The sequence below is a fragment of the Danio rerio genome, chromosome 16, assembly GCF_049306965.1.
Source record: "Danio rerio strain Tuebingen ecotype United States chromosome 16, GRCz12tu, whole genome shotgun sequence".
NCBI lineage: Eukaryota > Metazoa > Chordata > Actinopteri > Cypriniformes > Danionidae > Danio > Danio rerio.
This window is the reverse complement of record NC_133191.1, coordinates 20,087,556-20,112,669: the sequence shown is the minus strand read 5'-3', so window position 1 is coordinate 20,112,669 and position 25,114 is coordinate 20,087,556. Positions and strand designations below refer to the sequence as shown.

General features: G+C 36.8%; 2 protein-coding genes across 20 annotated transcripts in view; both read left to right on the top strand.

The window, feature by feature from the left end:
• The window catches only part of LOC141378071 (uncharacterized), a 502,199-nt gene that overhangs the window by 136,866 nt on the left and 340,219 nt on the right, over positions 1-25,114 (top strand). The window lies entirely within an intron of this gene.
• The window catches only part of fhod3b (formin homology 2 domain containing 3b), a 352,315-nt gene that overhangs the window by 189,661 nt on the left and 137,540 nt on the right, over positions 1-25,114 (top strand). For all 19 annotated transcript variants that reach the window (XM_073925424.1, XM_021466894.3, XM_073925423.1 and 16 more), the window contains 2 exons: positions 12,641-12,708; positions 19,397-19,502. In XM_073925424.1, the coding sequence (XP_073781525.1) occupies positions 12,641-12,708; positions 19,397-19,502 (174 nt within the window). The remainder of the gene's footprint in view (positions 1-12,640; positions 12,709-19,396; positions 19,503-25,114) is intronic.

Below are 25,114 nucleotides of genomic sequence, written 5' to 3'. Positions count from 1 at the left end.
GTGCGTTTCACAAACAGCAACAGAATTCGCGGCTGAACTATCATAGTATGATGCATCATTTAGGAAAAAGAACTATTTAGTGACGAGTCTTTCCCAAAACAGGTAGTTTCTCTGTTGCAAATCCATTGTTTGAACCATGTTAGTTATAATGTAAAACATCCATAATGACGCGCTAAATATGGTGGAGTAAGAACATCTTTAGAGAAAAAAAAAAAAACTTTGTGTGCAAATGATATTGTTAAAAAAATCCACTATTAGTTTTGATAAAAAACATGCACTCGTTTTCCTTATTAATTGAAAATTATATAAACCACACATATAGGACCTATTTATGTTTTCTGTACAAATGATATTAAGATATTCCATATAAAATCATTTAGCTACCAAGTATTCTAATGGTTTATTATTTGTGTGTGTGTGTGTGTGTGTGTGTGTGTGTGTGTGTATGTATATACAGTATATATATATTTTTGAAAGTCTACTTTTACAATTGACACATTCAAACCACTAAAGAAATGCTCAAACCAACAGGCCCATGTCAAATACAGTACAGATACTTAATAAATAACCTACTATAAATTAAAACCATTACGTATGCTAGGCTCATATTTTTGATTTCACAAGCTTTGGAGACGTAACGTAAATTCTGCTTTTAAATAATAGTCACAGAGCTTTTGTCATGAGCCATGGCTGTGTTCAAAATTACTAAAATGTTTTCAAAGTGCAAAGGGAACACAATTTTAAATATAAAGATCACTAAATCTGATTTTGTAAAAATACTTTGAAAGCAAATTACACCTAAGGGAGACGACTTTAATGCTCTTTTATTAATCATTCCAAGTTTAAATGTTAGAATATTTTATATAAATAAAGAATTATTGGGGAATAATAGGGAATAGAACACAACCAGGAACTATGAGTCTAACTTATAACTTGTAAGCTTACAAGTTTGCGATGCAGTTTGCGAATGTTCGTTGGAACAGCAAACTATCTTTGTAACAATGCAACTTGCCATCTTAATTAGCTAACAATGGTTTTCGGAAAGGCACCCCCTATTGATTTTGCATCCTAACATCGTGGGGACGTTCCATTTTGTTTGGAAATGAAAATCAGGTGGATGTCAATGTCCAACATCCAACCTAAAATCAACCAAATATCAACGTCTAATGATGTTACAGCTTGACATTGTATGGATGTTACCACTATGACGTCTATCAGACATTAAATTTTGGTTGCTATTCCTGACTAATAAATGTCAGTATTTAATGTCAATATTTAATGTTTGTTTAGGATGTTGGCTCGATGTTGAATTTTAAAATAAATTTCCAGCACAATCTAAAATCAAATAAATATAAATTTCATTTAACGTTGTTATTGGACGTCAAAATAACATTGTCCTTAGATGCTGGCAAGACATTTAATTTTGGTCACCTGACATCACAACCTAAATCTAAATCTAATATTAACGAGGTTGTTTGCCTGCTTGGTTTGATGTTGAAGAATTCAACTCTACAGTTTAACAAAGTGACTTTTATTGATATTTGTAGTTTGAAGTAATATAATTTTCAAGAAATTGTTTATATAAAAAAATAAAGTCTGTAAAATAACAAAAAAATCTACTGGCAGTTTATTACATGTTTTTGTATCATAATATATAAAACCAACAAAGACAATATATCGCTTTAAACAATTAAAAAATGTTAATCAGCTTCAAAAGTTGTAGGAAGAAAGATCAAGATCCCATCATCCCATTCAAAAGCATAAATAAAGAGGGGAAAATAAAAAAGAAAATATGAATCACAATTAAAAAAATGCTTATTTATGGATATTTTTACAGTGTATGTATTATCAAGCCAGAACATGGTTCGACAATGGAAAATATAATCAATTATATACAGACATCATTTAAATGTGTGTGTTTTTAGATTTTCCCATACAGATGCCACTCTATCACTTCCTCACAGCCCCTACAGCAACTGACAGGTATCACAATTACTGCTTATACTTTTATTGCTGGATAATTATTATCATTATCGTCAGACAGAGTTGTTCAGACACTGGTATCAAAGTAGGCATGACCTTAGTTTCTCAGAAAATGTTGAAGTGGGTGTAAAATCATAAAAACTGATTTATGTTTCCATGCTCATAGTCTCCTCTTTTGGCTTTTATGAAAACCACTGAGAGGCAGCAGGTGTCATTGATACAGTATCATTATTTGTGATGTGCATTTCCTCAGGTGATACATAATTGTTGAACACTTTCACACTTAAAGGGTTAGTTCACCTAAAAAAAAAGAAAAAAAAAGTGTATTTATTTGTTCCCCTTATGCCATACCAGACCTTTATGAACTACCTTCTGGCCTGGCCTGGCCTGTTTTTTTTTTGTTGTTGTTGTTTTAGTAGTTTAGTAGCAATTTTTCGTAATTTAATTGACTTTGTTAAAACACACATATTAATTCTTATTTTATCTTTCCCTGTTATTATAAAGCCAAAACAGAAATTGAAGGTGTGTGACACCATTAGCATGACGATACAGGTTTGTGACACTTGGCAAATTTAAGGAACATTATTTGAAACATTTGGGATAATGTAAGTATAATATCTCAGCGACATATACTACTCATAACACTCAGGGAACACACAATGTAACTTCAAGTGTTCCATTTATTTTTATTTTATTATTATTATTATTTTTTGCAGTATATATAACACTGTTCTTGTGGTTTTTGGATATTTTAATGAAAAAAAAAAATCTTACATGTTGTACCTTTGGTTCAAAACTTTGTTCGGCTTTTGTGGAACGTACAGTTGAAGTCACAATTATTAGCCCCCTTTTGATGTTTTTTTTCTATTTCTTTTTTTCTGTTTTAAATATTTTCCAAATTATGTTTAACAGAGCAAGGAAATTTTCACAGTATGTCTGATAATATTCTGTCTTCTGGAGAAAGTCTTATTTGTTTTATTTCAGCTATTTTTATTTTTTTATAAACCATTTTAAGATCAAAATCATTAGCCCCTTTAAACTAATTTTTTTTTCCAATAGTCTACAGAACAGACCATCATTATACAACAACTTGTCTAAATACCCCAAACTTCCTAGTTAACCTAATTAACCTAGTTAAGCCTTTAAATGTCACTTTAAGCTGTATGGAAGTGTCTTACAATGTATATAGTAAAATATTATTTACTGTCATCATGGCAAAGATAAAATAAATCAGTTATTAGAAATTAGTTATTAAAACTATTATGTTTAGAAATGTGTTGAAAAAGTCTTCGTTCAAACAGAAATTTGATTAAAAAAAACTAACAGGGTGCTAATAATTCAGGGGGGCTAATAATTCTGACTTCAACTGTACATTCAAAGTCTTTGTCCTTTTATTGCTTTTAATAATGTAGCCTGGATTGAATTGGGTTCAGCTAATTTTGTTGTCTATATGGGAAAAAAAAGTTCAACCTAAAGGCCCAGGTAAAGTAATTTTGACTTATTCTGTTGTTAACCATAGCCATGCTTGCACAGCTTTCAAAGTATACTCATGAGTTCAGCACGTGTAGTTCCACCAAGTGAACTCAGCTGGTTTAAAGATTCTTCTTGCTTGCTCTTTTGTATCTCCGCAGATGCCTTTAGTGATAAAACTCACATCAGGAGGGCCATGCAGAGAATGGATCATTATGAAATGTGGACAGTCAAAGTATACTCTGGCTTTAAGCATTAAGTTTAAGGGAATTAGACATTTTGTGACTAATTTAAGTAATTCATATAATGGCAAAAAAAGACATTTTCGGCATTATTATTCCTGTCTTCAAGATCATATAAAGATGATTCTTTATTTTATTATTTTCTAATTTATTTTTAATTCATTTTAATTAATTTTTATTTTTACTTTATTTTATTATTAAAACTTTTCTTGTATCCATATTCATTTCTTTTACATTATTTTACAATATATAATTATGTGCTGCAAAATGTAAATATCTTTGCTCTTTTTCTCTGCCTCACACTGTGACTGGCTCCTTTGTTTTCTACTCTCTCTGGCCATCATTATTATTATTATTTTTTTTTTTTTTGTCCTGAACGTGATGAGACAGAGGACAGTAATGAGTACTGCGGGCACTTACCCCTGCCAGCTGGTATGGAACTAATCAGAGCTGAAATATTTCTCATTAAAGGAGGGCCTCACTCTCCCTATGTGCTCTGTGTGTCTGCAGATATACATGGCTTTTTGACAAGGGCAGGAATAACACTGTGACAGGTTTATTGGAGAAAGTCTGTGTAGAAACTGAATTACAGTAGACTTTCTAAACCCACATACTGTATAGTGTGATCATGCAAGTACAGTAGCGAGTTTACGAGTCGGCCTCACACGCATTCCAGAGAAAGGATTCATTGCATGATACAACAAGATCCATGTCGTGATTGTGGTTTTATGACTAGTGTGTTTGTCACTGTGTGATCTTTGTGATCATAAGCACATTCATGAGGCTCTTTCAGAAACCGCAGAGAGGAACTGGAGATTAGCTGAATCAGCGTGTGTCTGATTGTGGATCGCTGAAGCTCTCTGCGCTCTCTATTAGAGAGAGAGTTTGTGAGAAATTATCCTACACTGACCCTCCTTTTCATTACCCTTCATCATTTAGCAGTCACAGAGCTCAGCTGCCAGTTCACGTCCTTTAAGCTGGCGGACGGTGCACTGAAAAAAAATTTATTGAATTTACTACATTTTCTTAAGGTAGGTGTTTGAAAACAATTTGCATAGGCTGAATTTAAACAATAAAATTATGTTGAACATTACAAAATTTTATTTGTTTGTTTTAATTCAGCCCATGTAAATTTGCAACCACTTGCCTTAACAAATGTAGTAAATCCAACAAATATCAATGAATCATGTGGGGTGTAGACTTCAGGAGGAATTCTGGGTAATCTTGCTTGAAAGATGGTGAGCTAATAGAACAAGGTATACTGTTGGGTTGCACAAAAAGTGTGAATGAATGAATTGGTTCTGCCATGACTGATTCTAATGAACTGACTTCTAATTCATAGTAAATATACAGCTTGTCCAATCCAGTTGGATTTCTGGGTTATTATTTATGCTGTAAATTATATATTAAAAAAAAAAAAGTTCTGATTTGATATCAGAAGTGGCTAATATGAAAGGCAAAGGCCTCTAAATTACACTTATTTTACCAAAATAAAATACCATCATGCCTTGATTTCGAATTTAGGACAGTAAAGTCTGACTTTGCTTAGAGGAACTTTGGTGTAAAGGTTGAAGTATGAGAAGGAGTGCTTACCTGCTGAAGAATTTTCCCTCTCCTGTGATTTGTAATGTAATGGGCAGCATAATGTCTTGATACCTCATGCTGTTGCCATCTATTCTGCAGAGTGTAACCCCAAACCATGATTGTCCTTCATCAAACTTGACTGATTTCTGTGAGAATCTTGGGTCCATGCAGGTTCCAGGTCTTCTGTAGTATTTGTGATAATTGAAATGCAGCTCAACAGATGATTCAACAACAAAAAATCTACCTTTTGCCTTGCACTTTTCCAAATGATCAACAGAAGTCAAGATATTATTTGTTGCTCTTACAACTGAGATCGACGACAAGACTTTTGTCAGTTAGTGTATGAGTGGTTGTGAATATGAGTGTATGGGTGTTTCCCAGTACTGGCTTGTGGCTGGAGGGCCATCCACTGTAAAAAAAAACATATTCTAGAACAGTTGTCAGTTCATTCTGCTGTGGAGATCCCTAATAAATAAGGGACTAATGGAAATGAACAAATGAATAAAGTAGTCTGAAAACTCTTTTTAGTAAATCAAAACATTGGTGTGACTTATATAGTGTAGCCTGATTTCTCAATTAATGAGTCAAAACAATGTCAGAAATATACTATATTTTCTAAACCAACAACTCATTAACCATTTTTACTTATATTCTTACAGTACATACATTGTGGCCAATATAGTATCATAGATTTCTGTGTGAATGCCTTCTACAAGTCACTTATTTTAGTGAGTTAAAAAATAATGATTTTTCTACTTGTGTAAATTAATAAATAATGCTTTTATCTAGTTTGTTAAATCAAAGATACTGACTTTCACTGAAGGCAGAACGTCTGACCGAGTGAGAAAAAGATTTATGTGAAAAGAAAGAAATTGAGGGATGAATACTGAATGGAAGCCCCTGAGTAAAGGTTGCAGTCGTCTCTGTCTGCTCTTCTCTATTCCAGTAGGAACAGAGGAATGCTGCATAGAGAAAGAGAGGGAAGTATGGATGGATGGATGAACATTTTTACTGAGGTTCTTGACAACAGGAGATGGAGGAACTTTTGAGTCCAAGTTTGCTTGAACAGAAAGTGCTTTTGTAGTTATTTGTGTTGATTCTGAAAGAAAGTTTCAAGACACAATGTTAAATGTGAGGAAGACAACAAATTACCACCAGATGCTTTTGAGGTCTAAAGATAGTTTCTCAAGTCTTTCTTGGTTGTAACATCTATGCATAAACAAACTGCTATTCAAACATGTTTGGTTTAAAGTGATTTCGATTAAAACACCCACATAATTGTATGCTATATATCATTGATTCAACTGTGTCAGACTTTGACAAGTAAGATCAACACAGAACTACAAGTACAAAAATCTTTATGCACATAAACTACAAATATGGTATTTAAACATGTTCATTGCATTATTTGAGAATCATGAAAATGACACATTAAAGGAGACATTTATTTATTTTTTTTAAAATAATGTTTATACAAGGTTTGTAGTTTGTAGTTGTGTGGCAACAGTCTGTGAATGTAACCAGCTTCTATTGGTAAAAATGTATAGCTTGTTTATTTTGGCCAGCGAAGAAATTAAAATGGTCGTGCCCAACTGAGTCTGGTTCCCTCAAGGTTTTTTTTCTTCACTCCCATCAGGTGAAGTTTTTTTTCCCTCTCCGCTGTCGCCACTGCCTCGCATGGTTCAGGATTGGTAGAGCTACGCATCAATGAATTGGCTCTTCAGTGTTTGAACTCTCAGTAATGATTAAATCACACTGAACTGAGCTAAACTGAACTGAACTGAACTTAAACACTAAAACCTGAACCACACTGCTCCAGTTACTATGACCATTTATGTGAAGCTGCTTTGACACAATCTACATTGTAAAAGCGCTATACAAATAAAGCTGAATTGAATTGAATTGAATTGAATTGAATTGAATTGAATTGTTTGGCATGCTGTCTCGGGAGAGAGCCCTGAGCTCATAAGATCCTCGAGCAATTTTCTTGTTTTTTAATATGCATTCTTCAGCGGTCTTGCGTCCTCGTGTTCTCGTGCAACGTCACCATCAGCTGCCTAAGTTCAGTTCCAGTACTCAAGACCGCAAGTACGGAGGACGCGTGAAACTTCCCGGACGTGTTCTTGATATCGAGGATGCAACGATGCAGACTTGTGCACCGAACTCGCTCTGGAAGTCCCAGAAGTCATTGCGACTGGATGTGGGAAGCGCAGCATTTTATTTAGATTTATTATTAAAGTTCAGAGATATAATTTTTTTTTACCTCAGGAGTTTCCCTAAATGAATCTAAACATTACCATAAACATCTTAATAAATAAATAAACACATTAAGGATGTTTGTTTGCTGAAATTTATATTAAAATATGTTTTATTTATATTGTATTATATTTATATACATCATATATTTATAATGTTTTTATGCAGAGTATATGTTTTGAAAAGGGGGAAAACAATAAATCGTTGTATGGATGCTGTAATGTTTAAAAATTTACCATTTAAAACAATGTGAAGGTCACATGATCATCAGGAATTGAGAAACAGCCAATCTCTTTCGAATTTAAAGCAACATTCACCAAAATGGCACAATTAGGACAAAGTCTAAAAGGGGAAGATTTGAAGACTAATACAATATTATTTGTGGAGTATTTTGAGCTGAAACTTCACACACACATTTTAGGGACATCAGAGACTTAGGCCCAATTTTAATTCTGCCCCTTACCCCTACCCCTCGTTTTTTGCTTGCACACCAAGGGGGAGGGGTGTCCCAATCCTCTTTAGCTTGAAGGTGTAGGGTTAAAGGGAAGGGGTGAATAGCCCTTAAAACAAAGATTTTTCAGGATCACACTCGAATCCAAGGGGTAAGAAAATTTCCCAGAATAAACTTGCCACAGTGGCAGCGTTGCTGAACCCGGAAGGAGATCCACAAATTTGTATTTTTTGTCATTATTACAAATTTTTACGACAAACAAATCTATGTTTTAATACATTCTTAACTGCATTCATTTTTTACTGTCATGCTTTAAAAAAAAATGCTGAAAAAAACCCGCTAAATTTTGCGATCTATAATCCCTAATAATAACTCCTGTAAAGCAGTCCAACAATATTCTGACACTTGATGACACTCGAATACCCTGTCAGTCTAGTGGCTGAGAATGAGCTTTTTACAGTGTCTGCTATAATGTTAATGTTGTTTTGGTGTATTTACATAGATGAACTTGGCCACTGTGTAAAAACACAGTATAGTTACGTGCATGAAAAAATAGTGTTCTTCAGTAATTGTTCTTATTAAATTTGAATACGCATGAGCATGTCGTAGTTTCAAGCAATTAACAAATTGCAGAGACTGCATTGCAATTATGTTAATATTATGTAAATATTTAATCAGAAGCACAGCACTGTGAACATCATCTTTTCAAATCAAAATGTGTGTTTTGCAATTCTGTTGCCAACAAATAAAATAATTTAGAAAAAAAACATTATACTCTTATCGGCTGCTTTATTAGGTACAGTTGTCCAACTGCTCGTTAACGTAAAATTTCTAACCAGCAAATCACATGGCAGCAACTCAATGCATTTAGGCATGTATACATGGCCAAGATGATCAGCTGCAGTTCAAACCTTGCATCAGAGGGTTTACAGAGAATAGTCCGAAAAAGAGAAGATATACAGTGAGTGGCAGTTCTGTACCCGCAAATGCCTTGTTAATGCCAGAGGTCAGAGAAGAATGGCCAGACTGGTCGAGCTGGTAGAAAGGTAACAATACCCAAATAACCACTCAAAACAACCATGGTATGCAGAAGAGCATCTCTAAATGCACAACACATCGAACCTTGAACAGAAACTGAGGATACAATTCGCAAACCGAAATTAGACAATAGAAAAACAGAAAAAAGTTGCCTGGTCTGATTCCTGCTGTAAAATTCTGATGGTAGGGTCAGCATTGTGTCAATGCCACAGCCTACCTCCTGAGTATTGTTGCTGGCCATGTCCATCCCTTTATGACCACAGTGTACCTATCGTCTGGTGGCTACTTCCAGCAGGTCAGAGCTTGTAATAGTAAGGTGTACCTAAAAAAGTGGCCGGTGAATGTATATTTGTGTAATTATATTTAATTACACATAGTTAGAAGTATTCAGACAGTTAGGGCTTGTATGTGACTATCTAAAACATATTGTTTTTAATTTGTTCAAAAAAAAGTTTATCATGTAAAGTAAAGCTGTTCTGGTGTGGAATTGTTGATCATTTAACAGAAAATTTTAACATGGTCCCTGTACAATAATTTGTACATTGCTAAATGATTTTGATTCTCAAGTTTGTCTTTTGCTGTTTTTTTTTTGTTTTTTTTCTGGAACGTTTTGACAGGTTGTTTTAAAAAGGCTTGTTTATCTTACCTCAGGTATTTGTTTTGTTGTTTCTAATCAGAAGTGTGCAGGTATGCCAGAGGGTCTTTCTTTCTAGAGTTGCCTTTGATTTACATTTGAGCAAAGCCAGATTAAAGTTCTGACACATTGCTTGAAAAGTAAGATGTCTGTTGAGCTTTGCTTCATGCGGTTCTTCTTTTTTGTTCAACATGATTTGTAGAACCCCACAACAGAAACATATGCCTGGGGTAAATCACAGTGGTGTGGTCCTGTCAAAACCAACACAAAATCCTGTCATTACTGCATATGCAAACAAGCCCTGGTGATATGTGCCAATTATAAAGCCCAACCGAAAGAAAAAGAAAATCCTTTCTGGACTGGCGGACAAACACGAGGCTTCAGCTAAAATACTATGGGATATGGGATATATACCATGTGGATATGGTACTCCTGTATGGAGTATTGCATTTCTGTAATTATTAGCAATGAAACCTATATTAGCAGATTCATGTCTGTCTTAGGGGTTGGGGATTTGAGAATTACATTATATTTCTTACAAATTGGGAGCAGAATTCGCTTAGGAGCTGCATGTAAGAAAAGGTGCCAGCTGGCCAATACAATTACTGGAGTTCCAATATAAAATGGCATAAAAATGCTAAATTGACCACTACGGAAGAGTGAAGATACTAACACTAATGTCTTAAAACTCTACTACCAATGGTTTTTTTATTGACCACATAACAAACTCGTAATATTCAATATCCAAATAAAATAAGTATGAATGGGAATAATGACAAAACTACTACTACTACTACTACTACTACTACTACTACTACTACTACTTGATGTTGTTGTTGTTGACCTTGATGTTGATGTTTGTCAAATCTACATTTAAAAAACTAAAAAATATACATAATTATAATTTTTTTTTAGATTTATTTTTTGGCCTTTTTGCCTTTTATTGAGTTGATAGGACAGTATTCCAGACAGGAAACAAAGTGGGAGAGAGAGAGAGGGGTTAGGGATGGGAAATGTTCTCGAGCCAGGATTTGAACTAGCGCACTAAGCTCTAGGCTATTGCACCGACACATAAATATAATTTAAATTATAAATAAACACAAAAAATTATTATTATTATTATTTATTATTATTTTTATTAGTAGTAGTAGTTGTATTATTGATGCTATTATTATTGTTGTTATTACAATTATTAATATTATTATCTCATAATTCAGTTAGCTAAACAAAACTTTTAAAAGTTTTTTTTTTATTTATTCATAATAGTTTGATAAATTTTAATAATGTATGCATGCAAACACACACAATCTGACATTCACAAACACACACAGCAGTAGGCAAGATTAAATTGGCTCTCAGGCTGCCAATATTGAGGTCGGAATGTTAATGAGAGTCTCTATGGGGATGCATTGAGAAAGGGGAAATAGAGAAAGAGCACAGCATGCTGTGCAATCTGACTTGTGGTTTCCAAATGCAGTGCCTCAGAGCCATCGATAAAGAGATAATCAAGAAGAGGGAGAGAGAAAGAGAGAGAGAGAAAGAGAGAGAGAGAGAGAGAGAGAGAGAGAGAGAGAGAGAGAGAGAGAGAGAGATATGCATGCTCATTATTTGATATAGATGCTGAGTCAGAGACTGTAGGCTGGTTTGTTGGTCTGCTCAACCCTGACAATCCCTGGCAGGCAAGTGAAGTGCACCCTAAACAATAAACACTAGCACACAGGGTTTTATAATTTGCTTACTGCAACAACCTGATAGTGCTGAACTGTTTCTGGGATAAAGGTGTCCAGCTTGGAGGTTTTTTTTGTCCTTGAATGTGAATTTGAGATACAGTAATTCAACAGTAGCAACACACATTTCTAACATAAACTCAAAACACGGGCAAAATAAAGTGAAATTCCTATTGCATACTAGCATTTCTAAAGTGTTACTGCAGAGCAACACAGACAGAACACAGAAGTATACGTAAATGCACACAACAGCATAAGGGAGGAAAGGGTACATAGATCACTTGACACAAAAGTGTAAATCAGGCTTTAATGGTTAGTCTTGCACATCCGCAATTATTGTTTATAGTTTAACAATTTTTGCACATGTGCATATCTGTCATTAAACTTGCATACGACACAAAATGTGTTTTAGGCAAAATTAGTTGTCAGAACGAGCATGGATCTGCACTCGGATATTCTACCAGAAATAATACGTCATTGTAACTTTGGAATACTAACTTGAACAAAGCAATTCCTTTTTCTTCTTCAAACTTTTTTTTTATAGTATTTAACCCTTGTGTACTGTTCAAATTGACTACGCTTTAGTTATCTTGGGGGCTGTTTTTGCCCCATTTACTTCCATTATAACCACATTTTTTTATTGCAAAGCCATGACACCATATAATCATGCATTCTTGATTTAGGGTGGTTGACCCTTTTGATAAGGTGTAGAATTTGTAATTTTTACTGTTGGATCATCAGTTGACACCATTTAGACACCCTTTAGTTAGAGAAAAAAACATTTTTTATTTATTCAGTTTTATCCCGCTATCATTCAGTAAAGGTTTTTTCCTGCAGTTTTAAAGTGACACGTCTGTTTTTTAATGTAATTCAACAAAAAATCACAATAAATGAGATTCATTTGTTGTTCTTTAATCAGAATGTGTAAGTTATACAGTGCAGAAAAGATTAAAAAGATTTGATATCTTGATTATATTTCCTTATAACATTAATAGCTATTCACTTTTATAAGCTAAACTATTTGCTAATTTTTCCCAGTGATGGGTTGCGGCTGGAATTACATCCGCTGCGCAAAACAATTGCTGGAAAAGTTGGTGGTTCATTCCGCTGTGGCGAACCCAGATTAATAAATGGACCAAACCGAAAAGAAAATGAATAAATGTTTGCTAATAAATATTTGCTGCTAATGTATACTATAAGTGCAAAAAGTGAAATGCATCAAACTGATGATTTCTTTTCTCTGCTTCTTCTGCAGAAAAGCTGTACAACTCGACGGGTCGTGAGCTACGAAGAGCACTGTTCTCTCTCAAGCAAATCTTCCAGGTAAGCTGCCTGAAAACCTGAGCACCTGCTAATGTCTTTTTGGTCCACAGCACATGTGTGTGACTGTTTTCATGCATGTTTTAGCTGTATACGGCTGCGCTGGAATTTCTGGCTGCACGAAAAATTTGCCAGATACCAAAGCTGGAGACTCCATCATTGATTGATTTTAAAGCTGTGCTGGAAGCTACTGTTTTTCTACTGGAGAAACCATGTCTGACCACTGCACTGCATGTGCGTGCATGCATGTGTGCCTGTGTGGGTTTAAATGACTTTCCACTAATGTTTGAGCATTTTTAATGACAAAAGCACCTGAATCACACCTGTCAACAGTATTTAAATCTGTCAGAGGCAAAGCATAAACACAAAATAAATGCAAAGACTCTGGAGCAGAAACAGGCTTATAGCTTTGTGAAAGCACATATACACAACCTTTTCTACCCTAGTTACAACACAACATACTAACAAGAAGGACCTAAGTAACTTTTACAGTGCTTAGCATGTATAAGTACAGCCCTCACAAATCTCTCTTTTAAATTAATATTTGATATAAGGTCCTATACAATAACCACTTTACAGCCACTTTTTTAGGTTGGTGCCCAACTGCTCGTTAATGCAAATTTGTAATCTACCAATGACATGGCAGCAACTTAATGCATTTAGGCATGTAGACAGGGTCAAGCTGATCTGCTGCAGTTCAAACCAAGCATCAGACTGGGCAAGAAAGGTGATTTAAGTGACTTTGAACGTAGCATGGTTGTTGATGCCAGGTGGTCTGGCCTGAGTATTTCAGAAACTGCTGATCTACTGGAATTGTCATGCATAACCATCACTAGGGTTTATAGAGAATGGTTCAAAAAAGAAAAACATATTTAGTGAGCAGCAGTTCTGTGGGAACAAATCCCTTGTTGATGCCAGAGGTCAGAGAAGAATGGCCTTACTGGTTTGAGCTGATAGAAAGCCAGCAATGACTTAAATAACCACTCGATACAAGCAAGGTATGCAGAAGACCATCTCTAAAAGCACAACATGTCGAACCTTGAGGCGGATAGGCTATAGCAGCAGAAGACCACACTGGGTGCCACTCCTGTCAGCTAAGAACAGTAAACCGAGGATACAATTTGCACAGGCTCAACAAAATTAGACAATAAATTGAAAGGGTCGGGATTTGGTTTTACATCATGAAAACATGGATCCATCCTGCCTTTTATCAACGGTTCAGGCTGGTGGTGGTGTAATGTTGTGGGGGATATTTTCTTGGCACACTTTAAGCCCATTAGGATCAACTGAGCATTGTGTCAATGCCACAGCCTACCTGAGTATTGTTGCTGACTATGTGCATTCCTTTATGACCACAGTGTACCAATCTTCTGATGGCTACTTAAAAAACGGGATAACATGCCATGTCATAAACCGTGAATCATCGAGTTCACTGTACTCAACTGGCCTCCACAGTCACCAGAGCTCAATCCAATAGACCAATTAAAATGTTTGTAAACATTCAGGATGCGCGCGCAGAGAGGTGGCAGAAAAAAACGGGAGAGCCAGCATTTACAGCGAGGGAATGACATCAGATGTGGTGCAGAATTTGTTGTTGTCTTAGAAATAAGATATATTGATTACACATTATATACATTATTTACATAATGCTTTCAGCATATTATAACAGCTCGTCGCCCAGTTATAAGCACAGTGATTCTGCAAAATTACCATTAAATTGAGCGGCGTTCATCTGACAGGTCCATTTGCGATAGCACCCTCCCAATGGATATTGGATAAGACGAAATGACCAAGCATCCAGCACCAAATATAAATCTAATTGAAGCTCCAAGTGATTTTACAAGAGAGAAGTTAAAGGTCTATAAATCTTTTTATGCCAACAATGATGTTCTATGTGGTCATGTGCAAGAAATAATGCTCCATGATGACCAGATTCAACACTATGTAGAGCTAAAAACCGAGATTCTGCTTAGCCAAACACAAGGAAAGAAGACAGAGTTAATGTTATACAAGGCCTGGGTAATTAATCACCAACACGCAAAGCGACTGCATTCTGACAGCGAACTGCACCTGTACGGCAGGATATGTGAACGAGGTAAAGTCGGTTTTATATTCGCACATTTGGACTTTCTCCTTCACAATATAATTTCTTTAAAGTATTATTTGCAAAGTCTAAATAGCGAAATCTTATTAGCAGCCAATGACTATCAAAGTACAACATGTTCACAGTCAAATAAACTGTTAATGTTGTTTTCAAGTCACACTTGCAGGTTATTTCAGACCGAATATTCATAGTGCAGTGGTAAACAATATAGGGAGTTTATCACAAGTTGTCACTGAATGAATGTGTGAATATAATCCCAACTTTACCTTAATAAACGTAACTTTCACGTTTCATTCTTAGCATTCAGTGTCTGCGGTTTAATTCCCCATATGTAACTGTTTTTGCTGAAATCATTTCTGCAATAAAAAACGAGTGATGTGTATGGTTCAGCATAGTGTGAACTTACCTGATATGACATGAGAACTGCAGAGTCCAGCATTTCTAATTAGCTCCTCACTTCATTCAGCTCCCATTTAGCCAAAGACGTCTGCAGTCGGTATTAAAGCAGTGTGTGGTGTATGGTAAAAGTTAAGTTTTCTATTTTTGGACTCGAATTCGGCATCCTACCGCACAAAACAACATACATTATATGAAGGATTAAGGCAGCTCTGAAGGCTAAAGTGGGTCCAAGTATGGTGTACTTAATAAAGTGGCCAGTGAGTGTATATTTGTGCATATACATTGGTCAGTACTAAGCCAAATCTGAATCTAATCCAACAAAATAACTGCAAAATTAGGTACACGTAGATGTATATGTTAGAAAATTGTGAAATACAAAATGTTATTTTTTGTATATATATACATACAGTTTAAATGAAATACTTTACTTGAATTTAAATGTGTTATCTTTGGGGTTGTAAAGTTGCAAGTTTGACATTTTGAATGATATACGGTCACACTGTCCCTTTATTTACACTTGTGATACAGTAGCTACTCTACAATCACTGTTATGATACATCAAGTCACTTATATATATATATTAGCAGTATAGTCATAAAAGACTGCTTACTTCTGAAAAAGCATAAATAAATAAATAAATAAATAAAGATAAATTAATTAATTAATTACATAAAAAATAATAAAAAAATTATTAAATAAATAAATAAATAAAAACTACTGAAAAATGTAGCATTGCTACTTTTAGGTTGTTACTCCCATAATGCGCACACACACACACGCACACAGCCAGGACTTGGACAGAATTCCAGTTCTGCACTTCCAGTTATTGAAAGCGATCTCATAATCCTCCTAATCTCCCTGCATTTTAATCTAAGATGTATGAATCACTTGAGAACATTATGCAAGAGCAGTCGTCTGATTGATCGCCTGACTCAGGAAGAATTGTGGCAAGAATCGCATTCTTCATGCTGTCGTTCGCTTAAGTGCATGTGCAGTAAAGTGCATTTCTCCAGACGCGGGCATACTGTGTCATTATGAAGCGTCTGTGCCAGTATAAATTCCACAAGTCCAACACCCCTAATCATTTTCAGATCAGCCAATAGGGTGTGTCCACACAAATCCCAAAGCTGCCGAAATATTGGACGTTCACTTCCACACGGAGACAGAGAAAGGATGCAAGCTGTAATCGGAGAATTAGTGGAGTGTGCCCAGCTGTGAGTGCCATGAATCAAGTGAAGACACGTCCCGCTCCTCACACCTCTTATACTGCGTGTTTAATGGGCTCTTTACTGCAGTGAAGCACTCGGTCGGCACTTAGCAACCCAAATTTACTTGAGCCCAAACACAGAGGGTTTCCATGGGAAGGAAGTGAAAAAGGATTTAGAACCGTGCTCAGTGAGAGAGACTCTGCAGGGACGAGTTCATGACAGCTCTATAAAACAACACCGGACGTTAATGCATTGATATATCTTTGCTGCTTAAACTTAAAGGTTGGTAATGAACTAGCTGTAATTAAAAAGGTGTATGAAATATAGCAAACACTAAATAATACCTTTTGTAGTCAGAGAAATATAACATTTTGAGTAAACCGAAAATACGAAACTATGTATTTTAATTTTTAAGACTAAGTTTTAAGAAATTATAAATTATAAGTTTATAAATGTCAAAATTAAATCATAGCTTTATACTTTATTATCAAGTGTTAGTACAACAGGTTTATAAAAACCCTAACCCTAACCCTAATATTTTAGGCATGCGCGCACACACGCACACGCATACACGCACACACACACACACACACACACACACACACACACACACACACACACATACATTCATTCATTTTCTTTTTGGCTTAGTTTCTTTATTAATCTGGGGTCGCAACAGCGGAATAAACCACCAACTTGTCCAGCATATGTTTTACGCAACAGATGCTCTTCCAGCCACAACCCAACACCAGGAAACACTAATAATGTAATGGTACCAACTATGCCACCGTGACATCCTTATTTTGAAAATTATTATGTTAAATGAACAATAGTATAAACTGTATTTAATCTGTTGTGGTTGGAAGGGAATTCACCATATAAAACCATTTGCCAGAGCAATTGGTGGGTTATTCCACTTTGGTGACCCCTGATACATCAAAGACTGAGCTGAAGGACAGTGAGTGAGTGAGAGTGTATTTAATCTATACAATAATTATGTTATTTATCATATTTAATATGCATCTTTCTCTTTCTTCATACTTTATTACCAAATGCGACTGGACTGCAGAGCCAGTTGTATGTTGCACAGGTATGTTTTTGGTTTTTTTTTGGCAATATTTAAAAAAAAATATTTAGAATTTTTTTCATCCCTCAAAATCTGGCTAGTCATGTAGTTTTATGACAGGCAAATTGTGTCTGTCCTTACAAACCATACATCAATAAACAGATAATTTATTTAGCTTTTAGATGTGTATAAATCTCAATAAAATGACAAAACAAATACAAACACATAGACTATTATTTGTTCAATCTCTAAGTGCACATGTACGTAAAAATCAAAGCAACAATGCTAGACCACATGCGTGTGTTTGTGCTGCTGAACATACTGATTGACATAGTCAACTACTGAAAACTGCTGTAAGTGTAAAGGAAACTGATTTTAGGTGAACTATAGACAATAAAATTAGTTGACATACACAGAACACATTGATGCATTTTAGTATTGGCATATATTGTGGCACAGTATATTGATACACCCTATTAAATGATACAGTATATTTAAATTGAGTTTAAAAATGGTAATAAAACTGAATAGAAAACTCATTTTTTCAAAAACATTTAATCTATCTAAATTTCCATTCAATGTTGAGTTATTTTTAATGTTATTTAAAGAATCGTCCGTCACCTGGTGGACAGAGAGCTTGCAGAACAATACAGCATGTGTTGGTGTAGGAGTGAAAACCTTTAGGGAGCACAGAGAAAACGCTGACAGAGCGCTGGACAGATAGGAATGCATAAGCTTCGTTTTTGGACCATGTCAGTTTGATATCGAGCACAACTGGACCTTTCTGAAATTCTCATTGGTCATTATGAAGCTGTGTTAAAGCTAGTCAAAACCTTTTTGGTCCCATTATGAACTGTCAATTTTTTTTTTCTTTACACTCTAAAATTGCTGCGTTGTATTGAAAGCTCATGAAACTTTCAAGTTGGGTTCGGACCAGGGGCTTGGAAGTCGTCATGAAATGGAAGTTAAGATTGTCCTTATTTTTACTTTTGTGAGGACGTCAGCTTAAAAGGGTTCTAAATGATTCTGTTCTTTGATTGAATTATCAAAAGTCGGGCGTCACTAGATTGACGAACAGAAAAATTCAGATCAGAAACAAGACACAAACAGATATGCCTGCCCTAAAGAAATTCCATTTGACCTGTACATGAAGAAAGACATTTCTAGGTGGAGGGGGAGGAAAGGGTAAAGTCCAATCTATGGTAACTTCTGAAATAGGTGAGGTAACCAATGATTTTATAGATAACAATTAAATCCAAGAGCTGATCGCATGCTTACATTGAGACATAACCTTGGGTTTACAATGGACACACCGCCTCCATTTCATTGTATCTATCTCTTATCCTCGCTGTAGATCAGTTCTCCATGTGCGTAAACATCACCAATGTGTTCAGTTCTTTTTGCCATAGATTTGCTGTTTTAGGCGTCACACTATATACTGTAGATTATTTGAAAATGAAAGTATTGTGAAAAAGCCCCAAAAAAGGCAGTTGTTTCCTACAATTATGCAAACAGATGCTAACATTGTTTTAATTATGCTCAACACATATAAATAAATATGTTAAAATCTTAGATTATTTAGTTGAGGTTTCCATGACCCCTTAAAACAACTTCGGAATACATATGGACAAACCCAATGTTGGGTTTATTTCTTGCAATACATTAAAATTAAAATTTATTTAACTCTGCTCAACTGTTGTATTTGTCTATATTTGACGAGTGGTGGGTTAAAACAATCCAATGTTCATTAGAGAGTTTATGATTTCAGTTGTTAAGCATCAGCAACTTTTTCTTTTTCCTGTCTTGCTTGACATCATGTGCTATGTCTGTGTACAATATTTGTTCTCAGTTTGTCATATATACATGCACAATATCTCAGCTTGGATTAAGAATCTGCTTGTTTTTCTTCTGCAGGATGATAAGGATCTGGTTCATGAGTTTGTGATGGCGGAGGGACTCACATGTCTTATTAAAGTGGGAGCTGAAGCTGATCAAAACTACCAAAACTACATTCTCAGAGGTACAGTAGACATTACAACAGAGTAAAATCTTATTTAAGGTTTTGCTATTAGAGGTCAATCTTTATGCTCAATTGTTTGTAAATACACATTTTCAAATAAATGAGATCATACAAATATGTTTGAACTAGCAACCCACTGACCTAAAAGTAAAATACTTGCTTTCTCCCACAAGATCTAGTGTATTATCACAAAACTATAAATAGAATATATACAACTATATAAACTTTTAAAGATATGAAATACCCAATTTAGATCGTAATGTTATTGTTGTCATAGTATGTCCTACAAAGGATTGCTTAGGTTACATAATAATACATCTCAATAGATTATACTTAGTAATAAATGAAATGTGATTTGTAATTTACACTACCATGCAAAAGCTTTTTTATGAATACTTTTACAAAGGATGAATAAACTACATTATATAAAGTAGCAATAAAGACATTCATAATTGTACAAACAAATTCACTGTTTTATTATTTTAGACCCTAGATTCTAGAATCTATATCAAAGAGCCCTCTAAATGTATCGTGGTTTCCAAAAAAAAATAAAAAATACTCAGTTGGTCAGTTGCATACACAGTGGCTTGCAAAAAAGTACACCTCCTGGGACGTATTTCACACTTTCCAAAAATGTATACAGGGGTATGTATCCATAATAAGCCTGGGTTGTATTTTCAACATTAGTAATAGTAATTAAAAGTTTTATCAGATTTTTTCCCAATGTGGATCACCTTTTTAAATAGATTATTTTAAGAAATGTAATACAAAGATAATTATCATCATCAAAGGTAATAAATACTTAAAATCAAGAGACATCTTTTGTTGTCAACACTACATACCCTTAGTTTTCACTAAAATGTATGTACTGTAGTAAACTAACTTTTCATTTTGTTCACATAATCCCGCATACATGTCATCACTGTCACTACAACTAAACCACTAAAACCAGGGCTTTATATTAACAACCGCCAACGTGCCAAATGTGGGTAGATTTCAGCTTTGGCAGGTTTGAAAGACACCTCCAACAGCCACTTTGGCTGGTTGGAAATCTGCTACAAAGTGTAGTTTTCTTAAAAGCAAAGTTCAACAATAAGCATGGCCCAATATTCATGCAAATGTGATCTTATAATCGAGAAGCAGCACGACTGACAAAAATAATTATGTTCGCGTGAGCAAAACAGCAAAAAAGAAGGTAAATACCAGACGAGAGGATGATCACTTGCACGCATAGGTGATATGAGGTGCGCAACAGTTAAAAAGTGCGCCCACTCCCGTTTACTTGTGCAAAGCAATCGTGCCTAAAAGCGCAACTGGTGCAATCTGTTACCTTTGAAATAGACTAGACAAACAGCGATGATAGTTCACCCACAGACAGTCCTGCTGATTTCAAGATAAAAAAATGCATTCTTTTGTAAGCAGCAGCGGTCACTGCTTTAATTTTAATTATTCTTTGAACAGATTATTAAAAGGCCTTAACCGTGTGCACGTGATCATCCTTTCATTATCAAACACGGTATGTTTCACCTGCTTTCTTTGCTTACTGTTATTTTTGTTAATATGGTTTAATGATCATTGTTTACAATAACGCATAATGCATTTACTAACATGAACAAACAATGAACAATACATTTAGTACTGTATTTGTTCATGTTAGTTAACGTTAGTTAATGAAAATACAGTAGTTCAGTGTTAGTTCATGTTAACTCATGGTGCATTAACTAATGTTAACAATCATGAACTTGAATGTCACTAATGCATTAGTAAATGTTCAATTATGATTAATAAATGTATGAAGACAGATTAGACTTAATAATAATTCACGCAAAAGACATGATGTACACATGCGTAGCCAAATTCATGTGCATAAAATCAAATTCACGTGCGTAAAATATTTATTTATATTCATAAAAAAATTTCACGTGCACAAAATAAAAATAATTTTTTTTATAAAATACGTTTCACAAATGCAAAACACCATTTGCAAATGTATGAGTGTACAAAAAGTTTTGAATGTTTAAAACTTGCGAGTTCATCCTGAATGAGAATGTGCAAATCCTCTTTCACGTACGACTCCCCCTGGATACGTGTCTGTGTGTGTATTTTTGAGACTCTCTCAGGGCAACTCGTACCTTTCAGCCAATCAGATGAGAGCTGTAGTCGATGACAACCACTCTGCATTCCATTTGCGCAGACTGTTCCTCTCCAGCATGGCGAACAGAGAAAGCAGCAGTCGCACTTTTTTTTCATTTATTTGACCATAGCCTCACTCTTTTTATCCATTATTTTGCCGCAGTTCGGCTCTTCTTATTTATTGTCTCGCAGCCCTATAAACAAAATGTAGTCTGTAGGGTAGTGCTGATGTAAATATCATTCCGGCCACTCAAGTCTAACAGCACCATTGTTGTCTTGTGGTCAGCATGTTGCGTTTCGACGCTGAAGAATCCGTGTTCGATCTTCACCTTAGTAAGTTTTTTTTTTTTTTTTCATTTTTATTGTTAAGACATGAAACTGTAAAGTTGTTGAACATTTGAAGTTTTAAAGCAGCTTATCATTAATTAGCCTATTTGTTTGTTATTTTATTTTATTATTTGTCATCTGGGTCATAATTAACCTACCGCACAGACAGAATAACCTGTGGCTCATGGAAAAAAAATTATAATTTAGGATTATTATAAATCAGCTTATATATATATATATATATATAAGCCGATTTATAATAATCCTAAATTATAATTTTTTTTCCATGAGCCACAGGTTATTCTGTGTGTGCATACATACATACATATACACAGGGCTTGACTCTAACGTTTTTGAACACCGGCCACTGTGGCTAGTAGTTTTCCAACGTTACTAGCCACTCGCCATTTTCACTAGCCATTTTGTTGTTGGGAAAATATATTTTATATGCATAAATGACTTTGACATGCTAAAATACGTTATTCAAATGTTGTGTTATCTATATATATATATGTGTGTGTGTGTGTGTGTGTGTGTGTGTGTGTGTGTGTGTGTGTGTGTGTGTGTGTGTGTGTGTGTGTGTGTGTTTAAAAACTGACGCTATTCTTCCCAGCTCGGTCAATGAGAATATGACAGCATAAACTAATTCTTTAATTCTTTTTGCTTATCGCGGGTTGTAGTAAACTTATTTGCAATTAAATTAAAGGCAACCATTACAGTAATGGTGATCCACACTGTGGTGGCCATTAACTAGCTTGAGTAATTGTTTATTTAAATGATATTTATTATTTTAAAATACAAAATAAAACATAATTAAAAACATATCTTCACTGAAATTATGCCGCATTAATCACTCCTGTAGAAACTTTGCAGAATAAAAATGCTAAATCATTCTAGTAGGTGGCGCATTTAGATCAGTAATGAGGACCAGTGATGAGACATTCCAAACGCATACGCAAGCAAAACTGAAACTAACAGAACATACGACAATACCAAAATAAAACATTGCGTTTAATGCTGAAAGAAGGTAAACCAGATTAACATATCATACCGCATACACAATAGCCTCATTTATTTAATTAGGCTATAATGTCCTTGACCACCAGTAAATCAGAATGTTCAACTGGACATCACTTTAGTTCTCCTTCGGGTGGGGAACGCCAATGCTATTAGTGGATTTGATTTTAGGAAAATCCACAAATTGGAGGATTCGTTCAGAAGCCGCTTGTCTGAAAGAGTATGGAACGGGCCAATGAATGCTAATGAATTGGCAGCATAAGCTTGCGATGGTGTGCTTCATTGCCAATTAACCCAGCATATAAGCACACATGGAGCAAGCAGATGCCATCCTTTTCGCTTCAGAGACTCTTCTGATCGAGTCGATGAGGGTTCCTCTTGCTGACTACAGCGACTTCCGAGCGAACGAGTGTCTCCCGGTCCAGAGTGGGTATACGCGGCGGCAGACGGTCGAGCTGGGATTCTCCCTTGCCTGGCGTTCTTTGGGTCCAGTCCTCCACAGCGGTGCGTATAGTTGCATTTTTCTTAAAAAAACAACACAGTCGTTCAGCATGTCCTTTTCAGGATGGCGCTCCGACAGTGCGTTTCTGGTTGCGGGGGTTTCCTGGCTCCGGATGATGGACACGATCACTGCATTACATGTTTGGGGGTCAAGCATGTTAATGTGGCGCTCACGGGCAGTTCATGTCATCACTGCAATGCCATGACCGTTGCGCAGCTAAGATTGCGGCTAGCTTTCGTAAGAGAGCGAACCACCCTAGTTGCCTCCTGCTCTGAAGCGGGCACTCGGGCAGATCTGAGGGTCTCAGCAGGAGATAATCTGTCGCCCAAGGGCTCGCGGACCTCCCGCTCCTCCAAGCGCTCCATCTAAGCTTCGGGCACTGGGAGCGATCCGTCTAATCAGATGGTAGCTCTCACGTTCGCTGACACCAGAGATCAGATGTCCTCCGCAGCAACGGAGGGTGGGCTTTCACTGTCCGACGAAGATCCAGACCCGCTTGCCACCTCCGGGCAGGCGAGCACCGTCAAGACTGATCCTGAAGCGGACATGTCAGCCGTGATTTCCCGGGCTGCTTCGGCCGAGGGGTTGGACCCCCAGCTCTGCGGCCAGACCGACTAGATGAGTGTTACGTAGAGGAACAGAACGTGAAGCCCTCTAAGCCTCTCGTCCCCTTCTTTCCGGAGGTGCACAGTAGGCTCACGCAGTCTTGGAGGGCACCTTTCCCTCCACCCTCACCGCCCTTGACGGTGGAGCTGCCAGGGGGTATGAGGCGATCCCGTCAGTGGAGCGCGCTATCGCGGTCAATCTTTGCCTGCGTGGCGCCCCTATTTGGCGGGGTCCGCCCCGTCTCCCGTCCAAAGCCTGTAGGTTATCTGCCTCACTCGGAGCCAGAGCTTACAAGGCTGCGGGCCAGGCTGCTTCCGCCTTGCACGCGATGGCCACCTACCAGCGCTACCAATCGCAGGTGCACTAGTGGTCCAGGAACGCCACCTCTGGCTAAACCTGGCCGATATGCGCGATGTCGACAAAGTTTGCTTTCTGGACTCACCCATATCCCAGGCTGGCCTGTTCGGCGACACCGTCGGTGAGTTCACCCAGGAATTCAAGGCGGTAAAAGAGCAGTCGGATGCGATGGGCAATGTCATCTATCGGCGGGACTGTAAGCCCGCTCCGCCTGCCGAGCAATCCACCTCCGCCCGCCGACGAGTGCTGCCCTGCCCCTGCCTGCGCCTCCGGCGAAGTGGGCACGTCGAGCATGTCGAAAGCCGGCAGCCCCCCCTGCCCAGGGCGCCGTTAAGTCCGGTAAACGGACCGCGAAGCGTCCCTGAGACAGGCCATCCGGAGAAGAGGAAACTTGCTCTTTCCCCGCTGGAGGGCGGGGCCCCTATTCCAACGGTACTTTTCAGTGCCACGAAAACATCAATGAAAGAGCACCTTTTCACCTTCCCTGGATGTGACAGCACGAACCTTGCCAGCCCGGAACGCACTGCCTTCCAGCTCGCAGGTTTTATGTGCTTCGCCAGTGGCTCACAAGCGCTGGGGGGACGGTCTCCTTTCCCCCAACCCTCGAGCCCCCCCTCCGGAGTTAGGGCGCGGAGCCAGAGCGAATCGCTCTCCTCCAGCTCTTCCGCGG